Genomic DNA, 25054 nt, shown 5'->3' with positions numbered 1-25054 from the left:
AGCAATGGCGATGTCGAATGGTGCACACTCGGTAAGTAATCCTACAATTTTTTGTTTATAGCGTAGTTTATATGGATTATTTCCAAAAAATATATACGTATTTTGGAAATGTTGAGTCGGATTAGTCTAGAATCAATTAATTTTATAGAAGAAAACCTTTCAATCAGCCGTAGTCTGTAAACTTCACACGTGTCGGGCTGTGATTGGAAGGACTCGTAAGAAATCGGATTCCTAAAGAATGGAATGTATCTATGATCTTATAGGGGGGTCGACTGTACTGTAAATAAGATAGACAGTAGAATTTGATTTCTAAACTTCTGGTTGTAATAATTATACCCTTTAAAAAATTTATATTTAAAACAGATAAGACATATATGAGCAAAAATAATATATAGACAAAATTATAAATACAGAGAAATTGCATAACATCAATATCTTAACGTATTTTAAAATATGTATAAAACAAAAACTACTAATAATTCTAAATAATTAGTATTATTGTAACTTTTTTTCATTAAAAAAACTAAAAATGCTTACAAAATAATAATTGATTCTGTATATTAAAATAGTTCTATATTTACCAGGTGTATAAGCTTAAATCCGCTGTTTGCTAACAGATGGCGTAAGCAAGCGTATTAAGTTACCATGACGACGCCATATTGTTTTTTTGATGATTTTGACGTCTGTCAATATTAATCAGTGCACATCATCAGATATTTCATACAACAACATATATTTTTTTTTTGTAATCATGTCTACTTTTGTGTCAGAAAAAGAGCATATGCGGCAAGCTTTGCTTTTCTGCTTTAATTTGAAGAAATTGGCTGCTAAAGCACATCGAATGCTTGTGGAGGCTTATGGAGACAGAGCTTTATCGGAAACCACGTGCAGAGATTGGTTTCGTCAGTTCAAAAATGGAAATTTTTACCTGAGCAACAAGAAGAATGAAAATCGGCCCAGGAAGGTTGAGGACCATCAACTGCAGGCTCTTTTGGATGAGGACGATACCCAATCGCAAAAAATGCTTGCCAAACAATTGGGTGTTACTCAACCAGCCATTTCCATACATCTACGTGCCATGGGAAAGATTCAGAAAATCGGAAAGTGGGTGCCACATGAATTGAACAATAGGCAGTTGGAGCGACGCCAAAGCACATGCGAAATCTTGCTCGCCAGACAAAAAAGAAAGTCGTTTCTGCATAGGATTGTAACTGGCAATGAGAAATGGATATATTTTAAGAATTTTAAACGCAAGAAATCATGGGTTGATCCAGGCAAACCATCAATATCTTTCCCAAGACCAAATTACTTTGGATGGAAGACAATGCTGTGCGTTTGGTGGGATCAGCAGTGTATTGTCTACTATGAGCTGTTGAAACCTGGTGAAACTGTCAATGCTCACCGCTACCACCAACAATTGATCAAATTGCACTGTGCTCTGCATGAAAAAAAGGCTGGATTATCAGCAAAGACATGACAAGCTGATTTTCCTCCACGACAATGCACCATCTCATGTGTCAACATTGGTCCGAAACTACTTGGAGACACTCAACTGGGATATGCTACCCCATCCTGCTTATTCACCAGACCTGGCCCCTTCCGACTATCACCTCTTTTCATCGATGAGCCACGCGCTTGCTGGGCGGCACTTCGATTCTTATGAAGACATCCGAAAATGGCTTGATGAGTGGTTTGCCTCGAAAGAGAAGAAATTTTTTTGGCATGGAATCCACACATTGCCTGAGATGGAACAAATGTGTCATTAGTGGGGGAAAGTACTTTGAATAAATTTGTTTTTGCTTTCTAAGAAAAAACGTGTGTTTTTCTGACTAAAAAACAGCGACTTTAAGCTTATACACCTATGTATGTACTTACATGAAAAAAATAACTTTTTAATTCAGCAAAAATGTTTAACTAAAAGATGGTTCATGCATCATAAGAATGAAAAATACAGTAGAGCGTCGTTTATCCGAAAGCCAGTTATCTGAAATGTCGGTTATCTGAAATGTCGGTTATCTGAAAGCATTCCAGTTGGCAAATTTAAATTTTCGCTAGTGCTGTGGCGCTACAATCTTTGGCTATGTCTTGGGCTACACCAATATTTTTTTTTGTTGGCATGTGTTATTTAGCTGGCAGCACTGATACTTTTGTGTGGTGTTTTTCTGAGGACTGCGTCGTGCTGAATCGAACGTTTTTGATACTAGATTAACTTCTAAAGTATAATTTTTTTTGTTTTTATATTTTTCAATATATTTATTTTGTTTGTAAGAAATAAAGAAATAATTTTTAATGATAGAATAGCCACAATTATTATTTTAAAAAGTATATGTTAGGCTTAACATCGACGAAAATTCAACACAAAGCGACACACAACAGAGAAAAATTTCAACGTTGGATAGGTTAATATATTTTTTCGTATATAATTGGTTATCCGAAAATTAAGTTATCCAAACAAAATGACACTCTACTGTAATAAAATATGCCCATTCTCTTCTCACAAGTGTCAACGCTTAAAACAATGGAAGAGAACAAACACAAACTCGTGTTATTATTGTATAAAATATGACAGCTCAAAATACACTTTAAAACATTCATTGAAATCATATTTTGTTTGTAAAATACTTTAAAAAAGAAGAATAAATGTTTTTAATAAATTGATAATACAGAATATTAAAAACTAATGAAAGAAATCAGTGAAAATAGTTCAATTTTATTAAATATTAAACTGTACATTTTAATATTTAATGAAATTGTGAATCTCTATATTCAGTTAATTTAGTATCCAAAATATACAGATAATGTATTAAAGTGTCAATAAACATTTCTGTTATACCAGTCTCTCAACTAACAGTAGAAAAAACTGCAATATGAAGCAGAAAGGTTTTTATACTTTCCCTATAAACTAAAAGAGAATGGAAAGTACATTGTGATAAATGCACAAAGTGTTATGAACTAAACCAATATAGTATCATTTTCTTTTTCTCTTCCATCATTTTCATAAAGTATAAACTATCTTTAACATTGCAGTTTCTGGCATTCATGAAGTTAAAAACATTAGTTATTAAACCGTTTTGCTGAATTAAAAGTTAATTTTTCTTTAAAATCTAAAATAAATTGCTAAAAACTTTTTATAATTAACATATTTAAAAATAATCTCTGTTATTCAAATGAGAGCAAGAGAAAACTACATAAAATTGTTCTTATTATGTAGATATAATCTTGTATCTATTTGAAATGAATTTTATCCAGGCTTGACATATATATAAATCTTAAAATAAAGGCAGAAATCTTTTGCAGAATATTTGGCATTTCTGCTGATTTTAGAAGCAGCAAGTCATATCTAGAATAAAATTAAAATTATCTGTGCTAATTTAGTTTGTTACTGCTACAAAAAAATTTTTTATGAGTAAATATACAACCACAACTGCCATAAATAATTGGGCTAAATTTGGATATAATGATCACAAATTAGAAATGAATTTGGCATTAGAGTGAGACATTAGGTGCCATCTCACATTAAAATTAATAAACATAATATTTAATTAATTGATTTAGATTAAACTGGAAGAAAAGAATCAGCCTGAAACAGGACTCAGGCTGATTCTTTTCTTCCACCATAATAACTGTTGATGGTTAAATCTTAAACTAATATATACTGGAAGAGGAGATTGGACCGAAGGTCTGGGTAGCGTAATTGACAATGCGTCCACACAGTAAGTGGGAGTTGCAGGTTTGAGTCCCACTTTGGGCCAATTCTTTTCTTCCAGTTTAATCTAAATGAATTAATTAATTATTATAATTATTAATTTTAATATGAGATGGCAACTAACACCTCACTCTTATGCCAAATTCATTTCTAATTTGTAATCATCATATCCAAATTTATGACAGTTGTAGGTGTATCAATATTGGGTTTCGATTGGTGTGTATATTTGTTTTATTGAGTGTTTAGGTTTCATATTCTAATAGGTATTTTCCAACATGTTATGTCTATGTCAACTGTAGGAATTTAATTAAAACAATAAAATCAAGTAAAGATCTTTTCATAACAGTTTATGACTGACATAAAATTGAAGTAATACAAATCTAATACAGTAGAACCTCGAAAACTCGGCCTAATGTGGACCGAAGGGTGGCCGAGTTTGTGAAAATGCCGAGTTATCGGGAATGGGTTTAAAAAAATAAGTACGACTGTTTCCTCAGAAAATACTGTACTGTACTTGTATGTATTGTTTACTTGAGAATATAACAGAGAATAAACTGCCCAAATACCCTTAAACAAAGGAAAAGTACGTCCTTTATGAAGGCATAGAGCCTTTACTACATAAAAATGAAAATTAATGAATATACTGTGTACAGTAATTTACCTGATAAGACAGACCTCAGAAAAATACTTTATGAGAGCTTTTATACTTTTATAAAGCTGTCTATAATGAAAATTAATTAACTAAGGATTTTTTTGCCCTGCCAGGGTGTGGCCGAGTTATCCGGAGTGCCGGGTTATCAAGAGCCGAGTTTTCGAGGTTCTACTGTATATATATTTAATTTAAGTATGTTGGATCAAACAATCTCCATAGCTTAGTGTAAGTTTCAATTTCATACAGTTTAATAATATAAATCCATTCCCATAGTATGTATTAAAACTTATTACCATTGTTTTGACATTTAAAGTAAGAGTAAATTTAACAATATAACTATAGTTTCTTCAAATTGCAGCCCAATAAAATATATTAATAAACAAGAGATCTTTTACAATTTTATAAAAAAAAACTAAAATTTATTCAGTATCATTACTGAAGATTTAAAATTACTTATATTAAATTAAAATGGTTTTTTTACATAACTACAAATGTAGTATAGCATCTACATCTGATTTCAGCTATCTTAACAGACATGGCAGAGCAGCAGTTGATTGTCAAAATTAATGTTGATTAAAACAACACATCATAAAAAAAGCACATAAAATCCTTGAGAAGAATATATCTGTACTATTTGTCTACTTACAGTATTTATTTATTTAACATAACAAAGCCAAAATTTTAATTGGCTGCCAAAAATAACTGATTAACTAATTAACCAATTATTTTGTGCTGTAATAAAAAATGATTAAACTAACAAAAACAAATTGGTGGTTACACCACCATTTTGTATTAATATTAACAATTAAAAATTAAATTGAATAAATTAAATAATTTTAAAAATTTTAGCAGAAAAGATGTCTCAGAGTGGAACTTAAAACTTCTGCTTACTGTGCAAATAAATTACTATCAGAGCTCCAATCCAATCTTCCAGATATATATATATAAATGAATTACATCTATTTTACATCAAAAATTTAGCTAAAATAAATAATAATTTTATAACTTATAATTATAAAAATAATATCGTAAATATTTAAATAGAAAGTTATTTAAGAATTGGAGATATAAATATATAAATGTAGTTGGTTTTTAATTATTATTTATTAATTTTTTCATTTCAAAACATATTTAGAAAACATGGACTTTGACATCTGATATTTTTCACCAATCATTGCACAATATTAGTAAAAACAAATTATTTCACTGAACTAACTGTAAATTTCATAAACTGACTGTAAACAAACTGAAATTATTCAGTTTGTTTACAGTCAGTTTATTAATACAAAAAGACCATAAATTGCAGGTTTACATTCCAATACATTAACCATTTTCCTAATTATATAAATCTATTTTTAAAAAATTAATACAACAAAGCAATATAAATCAATAATTTATAAAATTTTAATATTTCTTATAAGCCAATAAAAGTATTACAAGAAACATTAAAATTTTTGTTGAATTGAGCATCATATATACAATTAAAACAACTTTCNCCCACCGTCTTCCTATCGAATTTACGATTTAGAAACTGATCATACCTGCATATCCTGTTAAAAAAGTTCCATCATAGACACAGAGTTGTTCGCTATCCAATTCAGTCGAAAGTCCAGGTAGTTCATTAATCGGATCACGTTCGGGTCACCACTTTGTCATTCAATCCTACTGATGTTTAGATCTAACATTAAGCAGGCAAACACGAACAGTAACAAAAAAGAACTTTATTAGAAAAGGTTAGAACTGTCACAGACATCCTCGGGCAACACCCGGACAAAATCCAACGAACTTTCGCGCCTTTTCTTTTTTGACGTTGCCAGCCACTCTTGTTGGCAAGTGTTGCCAGACAGTGTTCAGGATCTCTGGCGCTGGCGGCCACAAAGAAAAAAATTGTACTAACTTTCCTATCAACCAGGTGTCATTGTTGCTGTTTTCAGCTTAGCCCTTAAGATTATCACAATGTTCTCTTTTTATAGATTAAGCTTTGCATTTAGTAAAGTTTATTTAAACATTTTAGGTCAGTGTTATTAAACTATTTTAAACTGTAGGTATTACTTACCTACGAATGATTACTTCATTCATAAAAATGACAAATGAAATACAGCAATATCTCAGTATTAAAACAGTTCCCAACTCAAATAATTCGATATTTGAACAAAAATTCTGGAAAAAATCTATTGGTACTCAACTGCAGAAACATAACCCTCTAGAACAAATTTTCAATTATTAACATACAAGGTGTGTCTGAAAAGTTCTGTGAATGGTCTCATAAAATAAAGGAAACAAGAGATACAAACAAAATACCTTTACTGGCATTCAAAGTAATCGCCATTAGCAACAACACACATTTGACATCGGTTGTACAGCTGCTGGAAGCTGTGAGCAAATGCTTCTTTCGGTATTGCACAAAGCACCATTGTCACACATTGTTGGATCTGCACAATGTTGGAAAAGCATAAGCCTTTCAGGACTCCTTTGAAGCGGGAAAACAAGAAGAAATCTGCAGGTGCCAGATCTGAAGAATATGGAGAGTGTTGAAGAACTATCACCTGGTGTGTGGCAAGGAAGTGCTGTACGCATGCACAGTGTGCGGATGGGCATTGGCGTGGAGCAGAGTCCACTATCCACTCTGGTACAACTGTGGCCGAAGTCTCCAGATGCATTTCAGCAGCCGTTTCAAAACTCCCTCGTAGCATTCTGCATTGGTGGTTGTATCGTTGGGTAAAAATTCATGATGGATCAAGCCTTTACTGTCGAAAAAGGCAATCAACATCATCTTAATTCTGGATTTGGTGAGACGACATTTTTTGGGAGGGGGACGACCATAAACACCATTCCATGGACTGTTGCTTGGTCTCCGGATCGTACTGGTAGCACCATGACTCATCCCCTGTAATAATTGTTTCAAAGAACTGTGAATTCGGGTCACATGCGTCGATGAAATCTCCAGAGGTTTCTATCCAGTGTTGCTTTTTCTTGTCTGACAGCGTGTGCAGTACAAACCGGGCACACAAATCTTACGCTTTTGCAAATGTTTGTGAACAATGGTGCTTGCACTGTCCTTGTTTATCTTCAAATCTTCTGCTATCATTCTCAAAGACAGATGCCGATCATCCATAAGCATTCATATCGCACTTGTAAGGTGGCCGACCCGGTGGAGATAGGGGACTTGAAACCCGCTCCACAGCACCTGTGTAAGGTTGCCGTCTCCTAGGGGGGATCTATTAATCCCACGTCAGGATGAACCTAAGGGAAAGTTGTATGTGGGCTGTGACGGAGGAGGTAAATGATGACAAGTGTTTTACACAAGAAAACCGTTTATTTGTTAACATTTATGCTTACATCAACTATCGACAGTCTTTCACTAAGTTCTTCTCGTCGGAGATGCAGAAAGGCGAGAAGTTCGGTGTCTGTCTGGCCCCGGGGCGGACGAGATGCTGTTGCTGATCAAGGCGGATGATTGGAAGGAGGAAGCGGTAGAGTCCAAAGTTCTGGTGACACACCACAATATCAGTCACGACCTTTCGTGGAGTCGGAGGAGAGCTTTCTCCAACCTTGAATTTCGGATTTTTATAGTTTTTTCTCCCACTATTCGAACGTCTGATTGGCCCCTCGTTTCCTTCCTCGCTTGCCGATTGGTCTCTCTTGTTTTGGGGAAAACCAAGACCAACTCGGGTCATGGGAAAGGTCCGATTCCAGGTGTCTGCTCGACGCCGTTCTGGTGATTGTTCATGGGGATTGTTGACAAAATTGCAAGACTCGCGATCATAATTTATCTCCGTAACTCGCGATTTCTGTCATCTGGGTACTCAAACGATCATTTGCAATGATTTATCTTTCCCTCTTTTCCGAAATTGTTTCCCTAGATTGATTGTATATGAGCACTGGGGTCAAAGTTCTACCTGCATATGACCACTTGTCTCTGACTTATAACTTTTCATTCTGACATTGACAGTGCATTTAACAGGTGTTGGAGTCATCCAAGACTCATTGTTTACATTTTGTGATGCATTGTTTAAATTATGGGATTTTCCTCTCCCTCTCATATTTAATCTATTGTTATTATTTAATCATAAGAATACCGCGATTTACATGATTTTGGACCTTGGTTGGGTCCTCACACACTTGTTCGATGTCGTCTGGAGTTGTGCTTGTTGACGGTCGATCAAAATGCGGCTCATCGTCGACATCTTCCTTTCCGTCTCTGAAGTGTTTAAACCATTCAAAAACACACTTTTTACTCACTGCTTCCACGCCATACACTTTCATTAACATTTCATGTGTCTCCGTCACCATTTTGCCTAATTTGAAGCAAAACTTCATGTTCACGTGTTGCTCCATTTTGCAATGACACTCCTTCTCACACTGACAGCGTTGCATTGTTTGTTGCACGCACTTCTGTTTAACTGTCATGATTTCGTTGCTAGGGGCATTAGTTGGCAAGTCTCTCACTACATCTGTGTGAGTGCAACATCCTAACCAGCACAGTTATTCAACTATGGAACCATTCACCAAATTTTTCAGATACACCTTGTATTTTTATTTTAATTTGTCATCCATAAAAAATTATGATAAAAATAAAAAAGATGAAGACGTTGCTGATGTTTCTAATCAAGATCAACAAAAAAGCTCAAATGATGATGATACTGTGTAAAAAGAAAATGCTCTTTAACTATAATTAATATTAGTGCATAATACAGTACTTTTAATTGTGATTGTTAGTTAATTATTGAATGGAAATAGTAAATCATTGATTCTTTAATAAACATATTTCTCTTAGTAATGAAAATGAATAGTATACTTTTGCTAACTTCTGGAATCTAACCATCATGTTTTGCATTAGTCCCTTGTTTTGTATAGCACAGATTTGCATAACACAGCACTTTTTTGAAACATAATTACCATATTATATGAGGGATACCTGTATACATATTTTTAATGCTATTCTCTAAGTGCAAATTAAACCTAATTTCAATATTTAATTATCTTATGAAAAAAACCAGAAATTCAATTTTTTTTTATATATTATTGTTCATTTAATACCTGTACATTGCTTTATTTAAATTATATTTTTATTTCTATCATTACTGCATGTATTTCTCTATTATATGTTACTACATTTAGGACTGTGTATGTGATGACTAGAGCCAAGACATCTAGGCACTGAAAACCATATAAGCAGTTAAGTTATATAAATTGTAACTTATATGATTTTAATAGCTACGAGGGTTAGTCAGAAAGTTTGTGGAAATATATTTTAAAATTGCCACTTTGCAATAGTGTTTCATCTGTGTGTTGGTAGAAGTTCCTGAAACACATATGCAAGGTGGCAATCTGTTTCAACATCGTGGAGATTGGCAATCTTTCTGTAAGTGTATCAATCAAGCCTTTGCCTTCCTTGACTGAATGTGACAAGAAAGCTGCAATTTTGGTGCAGTTTTGCCTGGGAGATTCAGCAGTGCAGTGTCTCAAAACTCTCTAATGAGCACTTTGTGAGCAAACTCCAGTCTACTAAGTACAAATGGTATCAGTGCTTTCAATCTGAGTGCTTCGATATTGATGACAATGAACATCAAAGGCATCCAAAGGCTATGGTAATTCCAAACAAGATTGATGTTGCCAAGGTTCGTCTTGATGAAGATCGATGGATAAGTACCAGAGAACTAGAATACAACCTCAACATCTCACAAGGGGTCAGTCATTACCATCTTGCATGAACACTTGCATATGAGGAAGCTGTGTGAATGTTTGATACCTCATTAGTTGCAGCCAAATCACATGAAGGACCATGTGAAGTTTTGCAAGTTCTTACTGAAGAAATTTAATGTTAAAATGTTAGAAACAGTCACCAACATACTGACAGGTGTGAAACCTGGATTTACTATTACAAATCTGAATCTAAAAACCAGAGCAAGCAGTGAGTAGCTGAGGGCAAGGACATCCCCATAAAGTTTCTCTGAGAGCATAGTATTGGAAAAGTCATTGTCAGATTTTTTCTACGATTATGGCATCCTTCCACCTGTCATCCTAGAACAAGGTGATGTGATGACTGAGGATGATACTCTTCTGTTTGCTTGAAAAATGTGCTTTGAAGAACGTCCAAGATCCAAGAGCTACACATCATGATTCATCACAATAATGCTCCTGAACACAGAGCCAAAATGACCCAGTTGTTTTTGGAGTCCTACAAGATGGTCAGCTTCCACATCCTATTTATTCACCAGACCTAGCACATTGTGACTTTTTCCTCTTCCCAAGGATGAAGAGAAATTTGAAAGGAAGAAAGTTTGATTCAAAAAAGGAACTGGTGAATGCAATGAAAGAAGAGTTACTCAAATTTTTTAAGGTGGATTTGCAAGTGTGTTTCTCAGGCTAGTTTTCAAAAATGAAGAAATGCATTGTTTCCGATGGAAAATATTTTGAGAAATTAAGATATCTGTATGATTCTGTGTACAAAAATGAACATCTGACAACCATAACAAGTGTTTTCATCAATTTTTTGACCATCCCATAGATGTGCTAACTTTTGTGATGACTGAATGAAATACACAATTCAGGAAAATCAGAATAATCATAATAAACCCTTCATTTCATACAAATATTACTAAATATTAATTCAATAAAACAGCATATTTATTCTATTGCAATTTTAATAAAAATTTAATAAGAGAATAAAATCTTATGATTTTCTTTACAAATAAAATTAAATAGTTATATTATATTAATTAAATCATCTATAAAAGTAAAAACACTATAAAAGAACTATAAAAGGAAGTAAAGACACACTGAGTGCAGCATTAACAGTTTTTTAATTTTTGCTAGCACTTTCAGCAAACTATTTTAATTTTATATATATATTTAATTGCTTAGTATGTCACAATTTCTATTTATTTACTATTTCACTTCCATTCATAAATTATACAGATATGTTTATATATTATTTTTATTTTAGACTACTTTAAATTAATGGACAGCAACTATCTAAATGCTAATATCATCATCCCATTTTCTCATTGTGATAATAAAACTTATAAAATATGAGGAGTGTTCAAAAGGTATCAAACCTTCATTTTTCCAATGATGCATGGAGGCCTCCTTCAGTGGAGATGTGGAAGGGACAGTCATGCGTAGTCCTGAATTTTTCTCCGCCGCAAGAAGCATCAGTCGCTGGCAGTCAGCCTATGAGTAAGGACGTATAGTGAGCACTCATCAGGTTCCAGGAAGTTTGAAAATGACTGAACAACACAAGCAGCAATATTGCATCAAATTTTGCCAAAAGCTTGTTCATACCCAAGTAAAAACCATTCACAAGATTCAACAGGCTTTCGGGGACAATGCCATAAGCAACACACGGATAAAGGAATGGTACATCCGCTTCAAAGATGGCCGCACATCAGTGGACAGCGAACTGTGTTCAGGCAGACCCTCAATAAGCCGAAATGAGACTGTCATTGAGCAAGTGCTGATTTCGGTCATGATGGACTGACGTATCACAGTCAGAGAACTTGCTAACGAGACAGGAGTAAGCATTGGATTGGTACATTCAATTTTGACCAAGATTTGGGTATGAAAAGAGTGTCCGCGAAATTCATACCAAAACTGCTAACAGTGGAGCAGAAGCAAAAATGTCTGGAAATCACACAGGACATGCTGCACAATGCAAGCAGTAATCCCAATTTCCTGAACACCGTAATCACAGGTGATGAGTCGTGAGTTTATGGGTACAACCCAGAAACCAAGATGCAGTCGTCACTGTGGAAACATTCGACATCCCCGAGACCAAACAAAAGCACGGCAGGTCTACAGTAATGTCAAGGTCATGTTGACAGTTTTTTTCAACTCCTGTGGGGTGGTGCATCATAAGTACGCACCACAAGGCCAAACCATCACAAAGGAGTACTACCAGGAGGTCCTTCATTGTCTTTGTGATGTTGTGAGATGCAAACGACTGGATCTGTGGTCAACCAAAACTTGGCAGCTCCAGAATGATAATGCGCCCATCCATTCTGCGCATCCAATTCAGACTTTCATTGCCAAACAAAACATTCCTGTGGTTCGTCACTCTCTGTACTCAACCGACATGGCTCCATGTGACTTTTGGCTATTTCCCAAGCTGAAAATGCCGCTAAAAGGAACCCGATTTGAGTCATCATGCGGAATGTGACGGCTGATGGCCATTCCAAAAGATGCATTTCAGCAATGCTTCCAGCAATGGCAGGAGTGCTGGAAGAAGTATATACATTACCAAGGATACTACTTTGAAGGGGATTATGGTTTTGTACCTCAAAATCAATAAATGTATTTTTGCCGACCAAAGGTTCAATACTTTTTAACACCCCTCGTAGAAGTTTTATTTATCTCACTAATATTTTATTGTTACAATTAATTTATTAATTTACTCAACAGTCAAATGTAAATTAAAGTATAAAACTTTAAAACTATTAACATTTTAATAAAATCTTTGAAGACTTTTGTATTAGAACAGAGGTCAGCAACCTGTGACTCGCAAGCCACATGTGGCTCTTTGGATGTGAAGCTGCAGCTCTTTAGTTCCATATGCAAATATTATTTATTTTATCCAAAAAAAAAAAAACATTTAAAAATTGTTCTGAATTGATTAACGAGGATTAGGCACCGATTCTATCTCTCAGCCACTTGTACTCGCTTTTCACCGCACCCCTCCCCGTGACACACGTCGTCACTGTCGTCAGTCAGTCAGAAGCTCTCGAATGACACCGTCGTCGAATGTTTCTATGAGGTTTAATTTGCTTTCGACGCAAGACAATTTTTCTTATGAATAAATAAGTTAGTTTTTTTTTATCAAAAAACTTTATTTATGCGAGTACTATTTATTGTTGGCAAGAAAAAATTTTGTGGCTCTTTAAAAACTTTGAAATTTTGTAAATTGTAATTTTTGGCTCTTCCGTCTCAAAAGGTTGCCGACCCCTGTATTAGAATAATCTTATCATTTAAATAAAAAGTATCTATAAATGATAAGCATCAGAAGATATCTAATTTCACATTTACTTATCATATTATTATATTTTCTTATCATTGTTATATTTTAATATCAGCTTTTACACTGTTAATTTCAGAAAAGCCCTGTATAATCTGATAAAATTCTGCCTTTTGAAATTAGATTTGAAATGCATTCTATAAATAATAATAATAATAACTCATAAAATCCAACATAATAATAAATTTGAAAAACCCAAATTAAACAAAAAAAAAACCAACTTTACTAAATTATAACAAAGACTAAATATAATTAATATATTAAATATATTAAATGAATTTTAATATCAAAAGATAATAGAATACTTTAAAATATTCTGTACTTATTTAATTCTACTTAGGTTTATAAATATTAAAAAAAATAAAAAAGTGATTTAAAAAGTGAATTTTTCTATAAAGATTTATCCAAATAAAGTATATTAAAGGTTGAAAACATACACCAAAATAAAACTCTGTTTTTTGAAAAAACCAAATATTATATCAGAGAATAAATTACTTACTACATAAAAAGAAAATATTTAATTGTTTGGAAACTAATAATATAATAATGTTAAATTTTAAAATATTAATGATTAACAGCAAGATACCTGTAGTAATAAAAAGCAAAAATCTCAATTTCAAATATAGTTTTTAAAATTAATTCAGCTTTCACCAAACATTAAATGCAGGACTTACTTTTTCAGATATATTTAAATCCATATCTATACTTGAAACAGAATCCTCATTAACAGTTCCAAATGAATCTTTTGAACCACCCAAAACACTTTCCAAATGTGGAGAAATAGTATTATCTTCTCTCATTTTTGCTGGAAAATTAGATTAAGAAAGATATTTCATTAATACATAATATGTAAACTAATCATTCTAAAATTAATTTTAAACAATCATAAAACTTTTTTAAATATAAGTTTAAGTTTTTTTTAATAATTTATGTCTATTAAGTTTAATGTTTTAAAATTTTTAAATATATTTTAAAAGTTAATTTTATCGATTGAAATTAAAAATGCTTTTATTTATTTCAAATTAATCATTTTAATTTTATTTTTTAGAAAATTTAACCTCAGATATTTAAAAAACCATCTGGTAATTAGATTTAGAAACTATTTAAAAAACTAAATTAGCTCTCTTACAGAAACAATTTATAATCAAATTTCAAAAATTAAGCTTCTTTATCTCTTTAAGCTCTGAAAACTCACTCCATCTCTGCTGCTGATCACTAAATTGTATTTACTCCTCAGACTACAAGGGGAACTTGTATAGCAAAACTAGTCTAACAACTATTCAATCAGCCAATTTCATTTTTAATGGATAAGGCTGATTTTGTGTTTAAAAAGTTAATATAATGTTTCATCAGATTAATGACCAATTTTGACAATTTATTCTATGTGATCAATTCAATATTACACTAAAATAACTATTTAGATATACAGTGAGTGATCGGTTAATGAACAGATCAGATAACGAACACTTTCGCGCAAGATTTTTGTGTTCGGACAATGAACACATGATCGGATAACGAACACCGCACAGAACGAAACACAAGAAGAAGCGACGTAAAATAATGAATACCGATTTTTCTTCTCTTGTCTTCGGGCAACAATTCGAAACTTTTCGGAGTGCGGGAGACGTCGACATCAACGCTCAAGCCGGTATATACCAATCGGATAGTATTCCTCCGAACTTTGAAACTCTCCCTTGTAATTCCAGCCTTTTATTTTTCTGACAAAACAATTCTTTTATGTATCCGCGAAACTGTCAGGTAGGCACAAATTAAGTTTTGCGTCTGTTTTTTTTTCTTTTCAAAAGGTGAGAGTATAATAGCAAAAGTAGAAAGTGGGCAGAAGATGCCTAATGTTGCTGGGCAATATGGCATGAATAGGTCTACAGTAGGCCGTAGTTCAATCTTATTTAAGAAAAATACTGTATAATCAAGAAGACTCAAGCAGCTAAGGAGTAACAAAAGTCACATCTGAGAATTAAAGAACATCGAAGAGTTCATAATGGAACCTGAAACGATCTGACGACAAAAGTACGTCAAAAACTCTTGAATGAAAAACACCAGGAAACTCGGCGATATATGTTTTCTTCTGAAAAAGAGGATTAATGCCGATATTTTCTATTAAAGATCTTTTGAAGAAGTGGGAAGATGTCAGAACAACGGTCTTAGAATGGCATCCAAATCAGGTTGAGGCTTGGGGATTTCTACAATTGCAATCCTATTAATTACTTACAAAAAATCCTGAAGAAGAGAGAAAAGCAATCGACATTAGACAGATTCTTTAACCCTTTCAAACAGGAAAAAACATGACTAATAAAAACGCAAGACTGTGCATGCATGTATTTTTATTATTACGTATAAATAAACGTAGTAAGAAAGTATATATTTTTTTTATTTTTGGCGGTCTCCAGAACGAATTAATAAAATTCCCATTAAAACCTATGATAAATCGATAATCGGTTAACGAACAATTCGGATAGCGAACAAAGTCTTGGAACGGATTATGTTCGTTAACCGATCACCCACTGTATTTTATAAATATTTAATGTGAAAGCTAATATTAACAAATATACGATTTCCTCCATATAAAAATACATCAAGATTCACTCTGAAGATTAAATCAAAATTCATTAAAAATAAATGACTGCCTACTGACTTCATTCAAATTATAAATAACTTTAAATTAAACAGATTATTGCGTAATGTTATTCAGAAACATACCACAGGGCATTTTTTATATAAATGTCTCAAATTTCATTAGATAATGTATTCTATATATACTTTAGACATCTCTCAACACTATCTAGCAGTTATGTTTAGATAACTATTAATTCCTCTTAAACTGATCTATGAGAAAATCTCTTGATTTTTGAGTTCTTCTTTATAACTAAAAATGCAACTATAAAACATACCAGAAAATATACTTATGATAAAAATAATCTTCAGTTATTACATATAGAATAAAATAAATTTTGAAAAATCAACCAAACACATTTGTTAAATTTTATTACTTAACATTTTCAACAACATTTGAAACATCAAATCATTTTAAATTCATTTTTAACTAACTAATTTATGTTACTGATCTAAAAAATTTTTTTCTTTATAATTCTGAATTTAAAATGATTCTAAATATCAACTCTGAAGATGTCAAATAATAAAGCTTAACAGAAGTACTTGGTTTAAATGTCAAATGTTGTTTTGTTCTAATGTGTAATATCCAAAGACTGCTTTTTCTTTATAATGTAGAGAGAAAAAAATAACAATACAAATATTCATAATCTTAGACATCTCAATTCAGCCTACTTCATCTGATCAGTAGCTCTTAATCCCAATTTCTCAATGCAACTATTTGGAAGCTTTTATAAAGTAATAGTCAACTCAGGTTGACATAAATCACTAGAGGAACAATAGTTAGTTCACAATAATATCAAAAATTTATATTGATTTTTAGGTCAAGGTCAAAGTCATAATTTAAGGAGTTAAGGCTTAACAAGCAATCAAGATCTCTAAATTATATTTTGAATTAATTTACTAAATAAAATTAAATTTATTCACAAAGACAAATTAATGTTCTAAATGATTTTCTAATGAAACAAAATGAGGAGGAAATTGTATTTGCTGTTTAAGTGTTGAACGAAATATCACAGTTAAACAAAAAAAAACTAAAAAAATATCTGTTAATTTTTTCTGTTGAACATTGTTTGGAAAAGTATAAAATATTTTTGGTGCCAAAAGAGTAAAAAAGAAACCAAATTTGGCACAAAGTAGTCAAATATGACATCATTGTATGCCCTCCCCAATACACAAACTAGCATATGCTTGCATAGGCCTATGCTCACCTAATTCTTTAAGCTCTGAAACCTCACTCCATCACTGTTGCTAATGACTAAATTGTTTTTACCCCTCAGACTACAAAGGGAACTTATATAGGAAACTAGTTTAACAACTTTTCAATCAGCTGATTTTGTTTTTAATGGATAAGACCGATTTTGCCGATTTCGTGTTTAATGAGTTAAAGAGATGAGCATCCTTAAACTTTAACACCTATTTTGTGATTACAGTAGACTGGTCCACTAAAACCAGATGTTTGAATCACTCTACAATTGGAAGTCAAAACCCATCTTTGCTTACTAAAAGAAGAAAATCTATTATACTCAAAATGGAACATTTACAGTACAACTTTCTATTGTTCATGTCAAAAAGTGTAAAAAGCAACCATTACTGAAAATAGGGTTATTTATTGAGAAGATTGTAAAGGTAATTTACAGTTTGGTTTAACAAATTATGGTAAAATTATTCTTCACCTTATCACATAAAATTTAATGTTGTGACAATGGCATTTTGCCAGGGCAATGACAAAATTCACTTTATCGATGTTTAGAATGTTTAGAACAATTTTAATGAATAGGAAATACAGCAGAGCATCGATTATCCGACTCGATTGGGGACTGGGGTTGGTTGGATACTTGAAAAGTCGGATAACCGAAAAGTATGAAAAAATCCATTATTAGTGTAGTGTATTATATCCCATGTAATTAGTATATTAGTATATCGCTATTAACCTAGTTCATGTTGAATTTTCATCGATGTTAAGCTAACAAATTTTTCTTTAAAATAATAATCGTCGCTATTGTATCATTAAAAATTATTTTTAAATTAATTTATTGCTCACAAAACAAACAACCACTCAGTATTTAAACAACTCATAATTAGAAAATTAAGCCTCGTTTAAATACTGGCCTCCCTTTCATGGTCAAGCCAGTGTTGTCAGTTAAAACACGCAAAAATTTAACAAAAATAATATTAAAGTAGCCAAGACATAGCCAAATATTGTAGCGCCACATCACTAGCAGACATTTGAATTTGCCGACTAGAACGCGGTCGGTTAACCGAGGTGACGGTTAATCGGGGATCGGATAATCGATGCTCTACTGTAAAACCAATTTTATACTCTGCTTCCTATCTGTTTATTAAATAATTATTTTTTCCATTACTTTAACAGACTATAAATGAAAATATTTTGTTTTAACATGACAATTTTTCATTGGTAAAAAGTTTTGTATCTACATGCTTTAAAAAAAAAATTCAAAAAAATATTTTTCTGTTTATTTTTTCAAAGTTAATCTGATTTATTACTGATATATATTGTTTTTCTTGTTTTTATTTGGTAAATAGTCCCTGAGAATACATACTTAAAATAATACTTATCATTCCAAGGTTTCTAATTATTTAAATTGTAAATCAGTAATTTTATTAACTCAAAATTTAAATTATCATTAATAGTATCAAAAATAAATTCATTAGTAATTATATATTTAATAATTGACTTTAAAAACTTATATACCTCTTGCACAAATATCCATGTCCTTCATTAACATGTTTGTCTAAATAGAAGGAAAAATATCATATTATAAATGCTATAAAAACATTGTAAAAACAAACATATATATACAGGCAGCCCCAACTTTTTAACACTCAACTATTAGCTAATTTGCTCTTTCATACATAAAACTCTAATAGTCTTAACTACTTTTCATAATCCAAATCTGAACTTACATTTTCTATACATTTTCAGCCAACATAAAAATTCTGAGTTAACCTACATGGCTGTTTTCTGCTAGTTTTAATTTTAATAACAGCAAAATCCCTTCTGACAATTTCATCTATTTTCTGTTTAATCTACCTTTCTAACATTCTGAATAGTTTTATACCTTTTAATATATTTACTGTAAAAAACTAAAACTATCCATCTTAATGAGATTTTATTATTTTTGTTTCTTACTTACCTAGAGACAAAATCCCTCTACAACATAAAACTCTATTGCTCAACTTTTGAACATTCAAATTTTCATATTTTTAGAAATTCATTATAAGTCTGAAAGTTTGGCACTGCCTGTATTATTATTAATTTTTTAATACCAATATGCAAATTTTAAACATAAGTAGAGTAAGATGGTAAATTATTTTTATAACATGATCCTATACCAAACCATAATATAAATTTATAAAATTGTAAAAATTCAAATAAAAAAAAATTATATGGTAAGTTTGTTTACTCAATGCTGAAAAATCTACAATGATCTTTTACAAATACTAATGGTTAATAAAATATTAAAATTCAATGATCAACACACAAACTTGTGCATTCAATATGTTGTCCAATTAACATTCAAACATACATTAGCAAGTCTGTCACAATTAACATGTTACATCTAAAATTTGACATATTGCTATCATTTAGTTTGGACAGGTTTCATCATCTCAAACAAATTTCCTAAAAAATTATATTCCACACAAATTATCATTTTGATATATCATTTCTTATTTGTCTCCACTCACCGGAATGTAATATAAATAACTCTTACTTTTAACCTTGTAACTGGAGTGGTTGTGTTATATGTCAGCAAACGTTTTTGACGCCCCTTCTGGGCTCTTCCTCAGGCTTTTTCTATAAATACTAAACCAAACGTTGAGAATTGAATACCTTCTTTTGAGCCGTTTATCATTCAAATAAAAATAACTCTTACTTTTAACCTTGTAACCGGAGTAGTTGTGTATTATGTCAGCAAATGTTCAGGATTCGAATGATAAATGGCTCAAAACAAGGTATTCGATTCTCAACGTCTAGCTTAGTATTTATAGAAAAAGCCCGAGGAAAAGCCCAGAAGGGGTGTCAAAAACGTTTGCTGACATATAACACAACCATTCCAGTTACAACGTTAAAAGTAAGAGTTATTTTTATATCATTTCTTTTAAGGAAAATACTAACATCTCATAACTGTTAATTTTTTTTATCCTGTTAATTTACTGGTATGTTGACTGAACATAAATTTGAAGTAAGTGAAACTGCAATTATAAATCAAAAGCATGTGTCTATTTTTCCTTTTCAAAAAAATTAAAATAATGTTATATATCAGTATTTTGAGCAAAAAATATTTTTTTAATAAATACCGGATATAGTTTTGATTAATACTGTTCCCAGTACTGAAAAGTAGCAAGCAGAATTAGTATTATTATTATTATTTTTTTTTAATAGCATTTGTGAGGCTCTGGAAAGGTCCGAACCCTCACTAAAATTCGCATTAAAATAATTGTTTTAGAGAAAAAAAATATATCAGTTAGAAATAGATTTTTATGATATGAAAACGCGACACTAACTTTAAAACAATAGAAGAATGTAAGTCCGTCGACCATTTCCGGTTGGAGATCGAATTAAACTTCGATTTTGACCTCTCCCGCGCCCCCGAAAGGTTTCGAATTGTCATCAGGTGACGACGGGAGACCAATCGGAAAGGGGAATCTGAGAGAAAACAGATAAAACCCCGGAAATTCGAGGACGCGACGGCTTCTTCTCCCGAAAGTTCCAAGTGACGGATCTGTTGTTGTGTGTGTGTCTCGCACCCATCTTCGTCTCCATCTCCCGACCTCGGATCGACAACTTTCCATCAACGGAAGTCGACCGCATCGTCCTGGAGTCGTCGAGACGTGATGGAATGGTTCCTTCGCGAACAAGGGACACTCCTTCAAAATGGGACTGTCTTGGAAAGGAGAGGAAGACCCAGAGGCCGCAGCCGCCACAGAACTTCCAAGATCGCGGAAATCTTGTAAGCTTCTTTCGTGTTTAATAAACGGTTGTGTTGTTTGTAAACGAAGCATCTATCTCTGACTCAACTGCTTCCACATGTCGTTGATTGTTACCGCTCGGCAATCCAAACGGCAAGGGAGACGATGACGATACATATCACATATTATCGTCGATAGAGATTTTTTAATTTTTCTCCCCCCTCGGCCCCCACACATTGAAAAGTTCCAGCTGATTATAATTTTACTGAGTTATGTCACACACAGCGAGTATCATATCTACATTACAATGATTTAAAACTTTTAACTTCTGAATTTAAATTTCTTATTAATGTAAAGCAAAACTTACTTGTGAAGAAGGGCTACTGCAAACAGGACAAATATAAGGAACCATAGTACCACAATCTTTGAACTGATCAATTCTAGGATCACAATCTACATGAATAAATCTAAAAAAGATAAAAATTATACATGCATTATATCTAACATTTAATGATAGATTAATTATAGTAAAAAAACAAATAAAATTTGTAGAAACATAAATTTTTTAATTTTATATTTTATATATGTTTTTATCACTTCAAATTAACAAAGTCTAAATTTTATTAAACATAATTTGTAAACATTTCAGAGTTAATTACTCAGTTTTTTATATTTGGTTTATGTTAATAAAGTTTACTATCTCAAATTCTGAAAGATCGTGTTTGTATGTATTATAATTATATTGAATCTTAACAAAGAAAGTGATGAGCTTATTGTGGAATATCCTAAATTTATTATACTTCTTGATAAATTCATCACATTCAAATTTTGCATCACAAATGGTCAAAACAAATTTGAATATGTGGTAAATAAAATAAAATTAAATTAGATTGTGATTTATATATATATTAAAAAATCAAAATTCTTTATAATTAAAGTTCCACTTTGAAATGGCCATAAAAGGAAAACTACTGGACAAAATGTTATCAAACTTGGTAATAGTTTACAGAAAGCCATGGGATTTTATTTCCCTCCAAAAAAAATAGTTCAAAAACTCACCACCAGTGGGAAATGGCACTGTATGCAATATTGTTAAACAAAATAACACATGAACACATCGGTTGAAAATGAAAAATTTGGTTGAATTAAAAAATGCGATATACTAACATGTCCACAACATTCCTCCAGATATGCTAAGAGTTACTGTTGAGAACACAGTAATGTGGTTTGACTTGCTTTGAGAAAATGGTGGATGCTACATTGAACATGCTTTGTAACACATTTTAGAAATAATTAAAAACATTTTCAACCGATATCTTCATGACTTATTTCGTTCAATAATATTGCATACAGTGCCATTTCCTGCTGATAGTGAGTTTTTGAACTATTTTTGAGAGGGAATAAAATCCTATGACTTCCTGTAACTACTATATTTCCAAGTTTGATAACATTGTGTCCAGTATTTTTCCTTTTATGGCCATTTCAAAGTGGAACTTTAATTATAAACGCCCTGTATATTACATATCATATCATAACAAATGCAATTTTATAAAATTAAATTATTAAATTTTATTAGTTTGATTATTTATATATTATGGAAACAGTAAAATTGTAAATTCATTTAACTTTATAATAAATGGACTTTAGAACTTAAATAGAGCTGTTCCTGTTCAGTACATCCTAAAATTATGAGAGATAAAAAAAATAATCATATGAATTCAAATTGTTAGCCTTTGTGAAATAAACCAAATACTCTGAAAATTAACTCATTAGTAACTAGATAGTTTTATACAGTCAGTACAATAGAGACTNCAAGATCGCGGAAATCTTGTAAGCTTCTTTCGTGTTTAATAAACGGTTGTGTTGTTTGTAAACGAAGCATCTATCTCTGACTCAACTGCTTCCACATGTCGTTGATTGTTACCGCTCGGCAATCCAAACGGCAAGGGAGACGATGACGATACATATCACATATTATCGTCGATAGAGATTTTTTAATTTTTCTCCCCCCTCGGCCCCCACACATTGAAAAGTTCCAGCTGATTATAATTTTACTGAGTTATGTCACACACAGCGAGTATCATATCTACATTACAATGATTTAAAACTTTTAACTTCTGAATTTAAATTTCTTATTAATGTAAAGCAAAACTTACTTGTGAAGAAGGGCTACTGCAAACAGGACAAATATAAGGAACCATAGTACCACAATCTTTGAACTGATCAATTCTAGGATCACAATCTACATGAATAAATCTAAAAAAGATAAAAATTATACATGCATTATATCTAACATTTAATGATAGATTAATTATAGTAAAAAAACAAATAAAATTTGTAGAAACATAAATTTTTTAATTTTATATTTTATATATGTTTTTATCACTTCAAATTAACAAAGTCTAAATTTTATTAAACATAATTTGTAAACATTTCAGAGTTAATTACTCAGTTTTTTATATTTGGTTTATGTTAATAAAGTTTACTATCTCAAATTCTGAAAGATCGTGTTTGTATGTATTATAATTATATTGAATCTTAACAAAGAAAGTGATGAGCTTATTGTGGAATATCCTAAATTTATTATACTTCTTGATAAATTCATCACATTCAAATTTTGCATCACAAATGGTCAAAACAAATTTGAATATGTGGTAAATAAAATAAAATTAAATTAGATTGTGATTTATATATATATTAAAAAATCAAAATTCTTTATAATTAAAGTTCCACTTTGAAATGGCCATAAAAGGAAAACTACTGGACAAAATGTTATCAAACTTGGTAATAGTTTACAGAAAGCCATGGGATTTTATTTCCCTCCAAAAAAAATAGTTCAAAAACTCACCACCAGTGGGAAATGGCACTGTATGCAATATTGTTAAACAAAATAACACATGAACACATCGGTTGAAAATGAAAAATTTGGTTGAATTAAAAAATGCGATATACTAACATGTCCACAACATTCCTCCAGATATGCTAAGAGTTACTGTTGAGAACACAGTAATGTGGTTTGACTTGCTTTGAGAAAATGGTGGATGCTACATTGAACATGCTTTGTAACACATTTTAGAAATAATTAAAAACATTTTCAACCGATATCTTCATGACTTATTTCGTTCAATAATATTGCATACAGTGCCATTTCCTGCTGATAGTGAGTTTTTGAACTATTTTTGAGAGGGAATAAAATCCTATGACTTCCTGTAACTACTATATTTCCAAGTTTGATAACATTGTGTCCAGTATTTTTCCTTTTATGGCCATTTCAAAGTGGAACTTTAATTATAAACACCCTGTATATTACATATCATATCATAACAAATGCAATTTTATAAAATTAAATTATTAAATTTTATTAGTTTGATTATTTATATATTATGGAAACAGTAAAATTGTAAATTCATTTAACTTTATAATAAATGGACTTTAGAACTTAAATAGAGCTGTTCCTGTTCAGTACATCCTAAAATTATGAGAGATAAAAAAAATAATCATATGAATTCAAATTGTTAGCCTTTGTGAAATAAACCAAATACTCTGAAAATTAACTCATTAGTAACTAGATAGTTTTATACAGTCAGTACAATAGAGACTGATAAATTTAGTATATTATAGAAAAATATCTGCAGCAACATTTAAAATGTATAACTTAATTTGCTCTCTCTCAGAAGCATCCAATAAATATGTAATAAAAATAATTATAAATATAAATATAAATTATAAAAAAACCAAATTATTCAAATCATCAAAAATATTCTGTGATGTGATCAGTCAAATTGTTAATGGTTGAAATGGTTGCTGTTAGATAAATATTGTAATTTCATTAGTAATTCTTGTTGGGTTGATTTTCCAAAATTTCAAAAATTTCAATTTAAAAAAAAAAGTAAATATAATATAATACAGTTGTCCCTCGATAATCCGACAGGTATGGGACCAAAGGTGTGTCGGATTACCAAAAGTGTTTGGATTACCGAAAATAATTACATATTTCACATTGTTTTGCTAGCAGTAACTTACAATATTCTCTACTCCAACTGTTTGAACAGAACTGCTCACATAAAACACACGAAATGTGTGTCATCGAGTAAGAATTGGATGGGGAGATTCACATCGC

General features: G+C 31.4%; 1 protein-coding gene and 1 pseudogene across 1 annotated transcript in view; one reads left to right on the top strand and one right to left on the bottom strand.

The window, feature by feature from the left end:
- The window catches only part of LOC111617695 (histone-lysine N-methyltransferase 2C-like), a 51553-nt gene that overhangs the window by 10622 nt on the left and 15877 nt on the right, over window positions 1-25054 (bottom strand). The window contains exons 5-7 of the mRNA XM_023358980.1: window positions 23091-23190; window positions 18716-18755; window positions 14046-14176 (exon numbers count right to left, since the gene is read on the bottom strand). Coding sequence (XP_023214748.1) covers window positions 14046-14176; window positions 18716-18755; window positions 23091-23190 — 271 coding nt within the window. The remainder of the gene's footprint in view (window positions 1-14045; window positions 14177-18715; window positions 18756-23090; window positions 23191-25054) is intronic.
- Window positions 11225-12068, top strand: LOC111617696 (annotated as a pseudogene).

Source organism: Centruroides sculpturatus, unplaced genomic scaffold (genome assembly GCF_000671375.1).
Source record: "Centruroides sculpturatus isolate CEXI.00-Female unplaced genomic scaffold, Cexi_2.0 scaffold1296, whole genome shotgun sequence".
NCBI classification, from domain to species: Eukaryota; Metazoa; Arthropoda; class Arachnida; order Scorpiones; family Buthidae; genus Centruroides; species Centruroides sculpturatus.
This window is presented reverse-complemented; position numbering and strand designations above follow the sequence as displayed.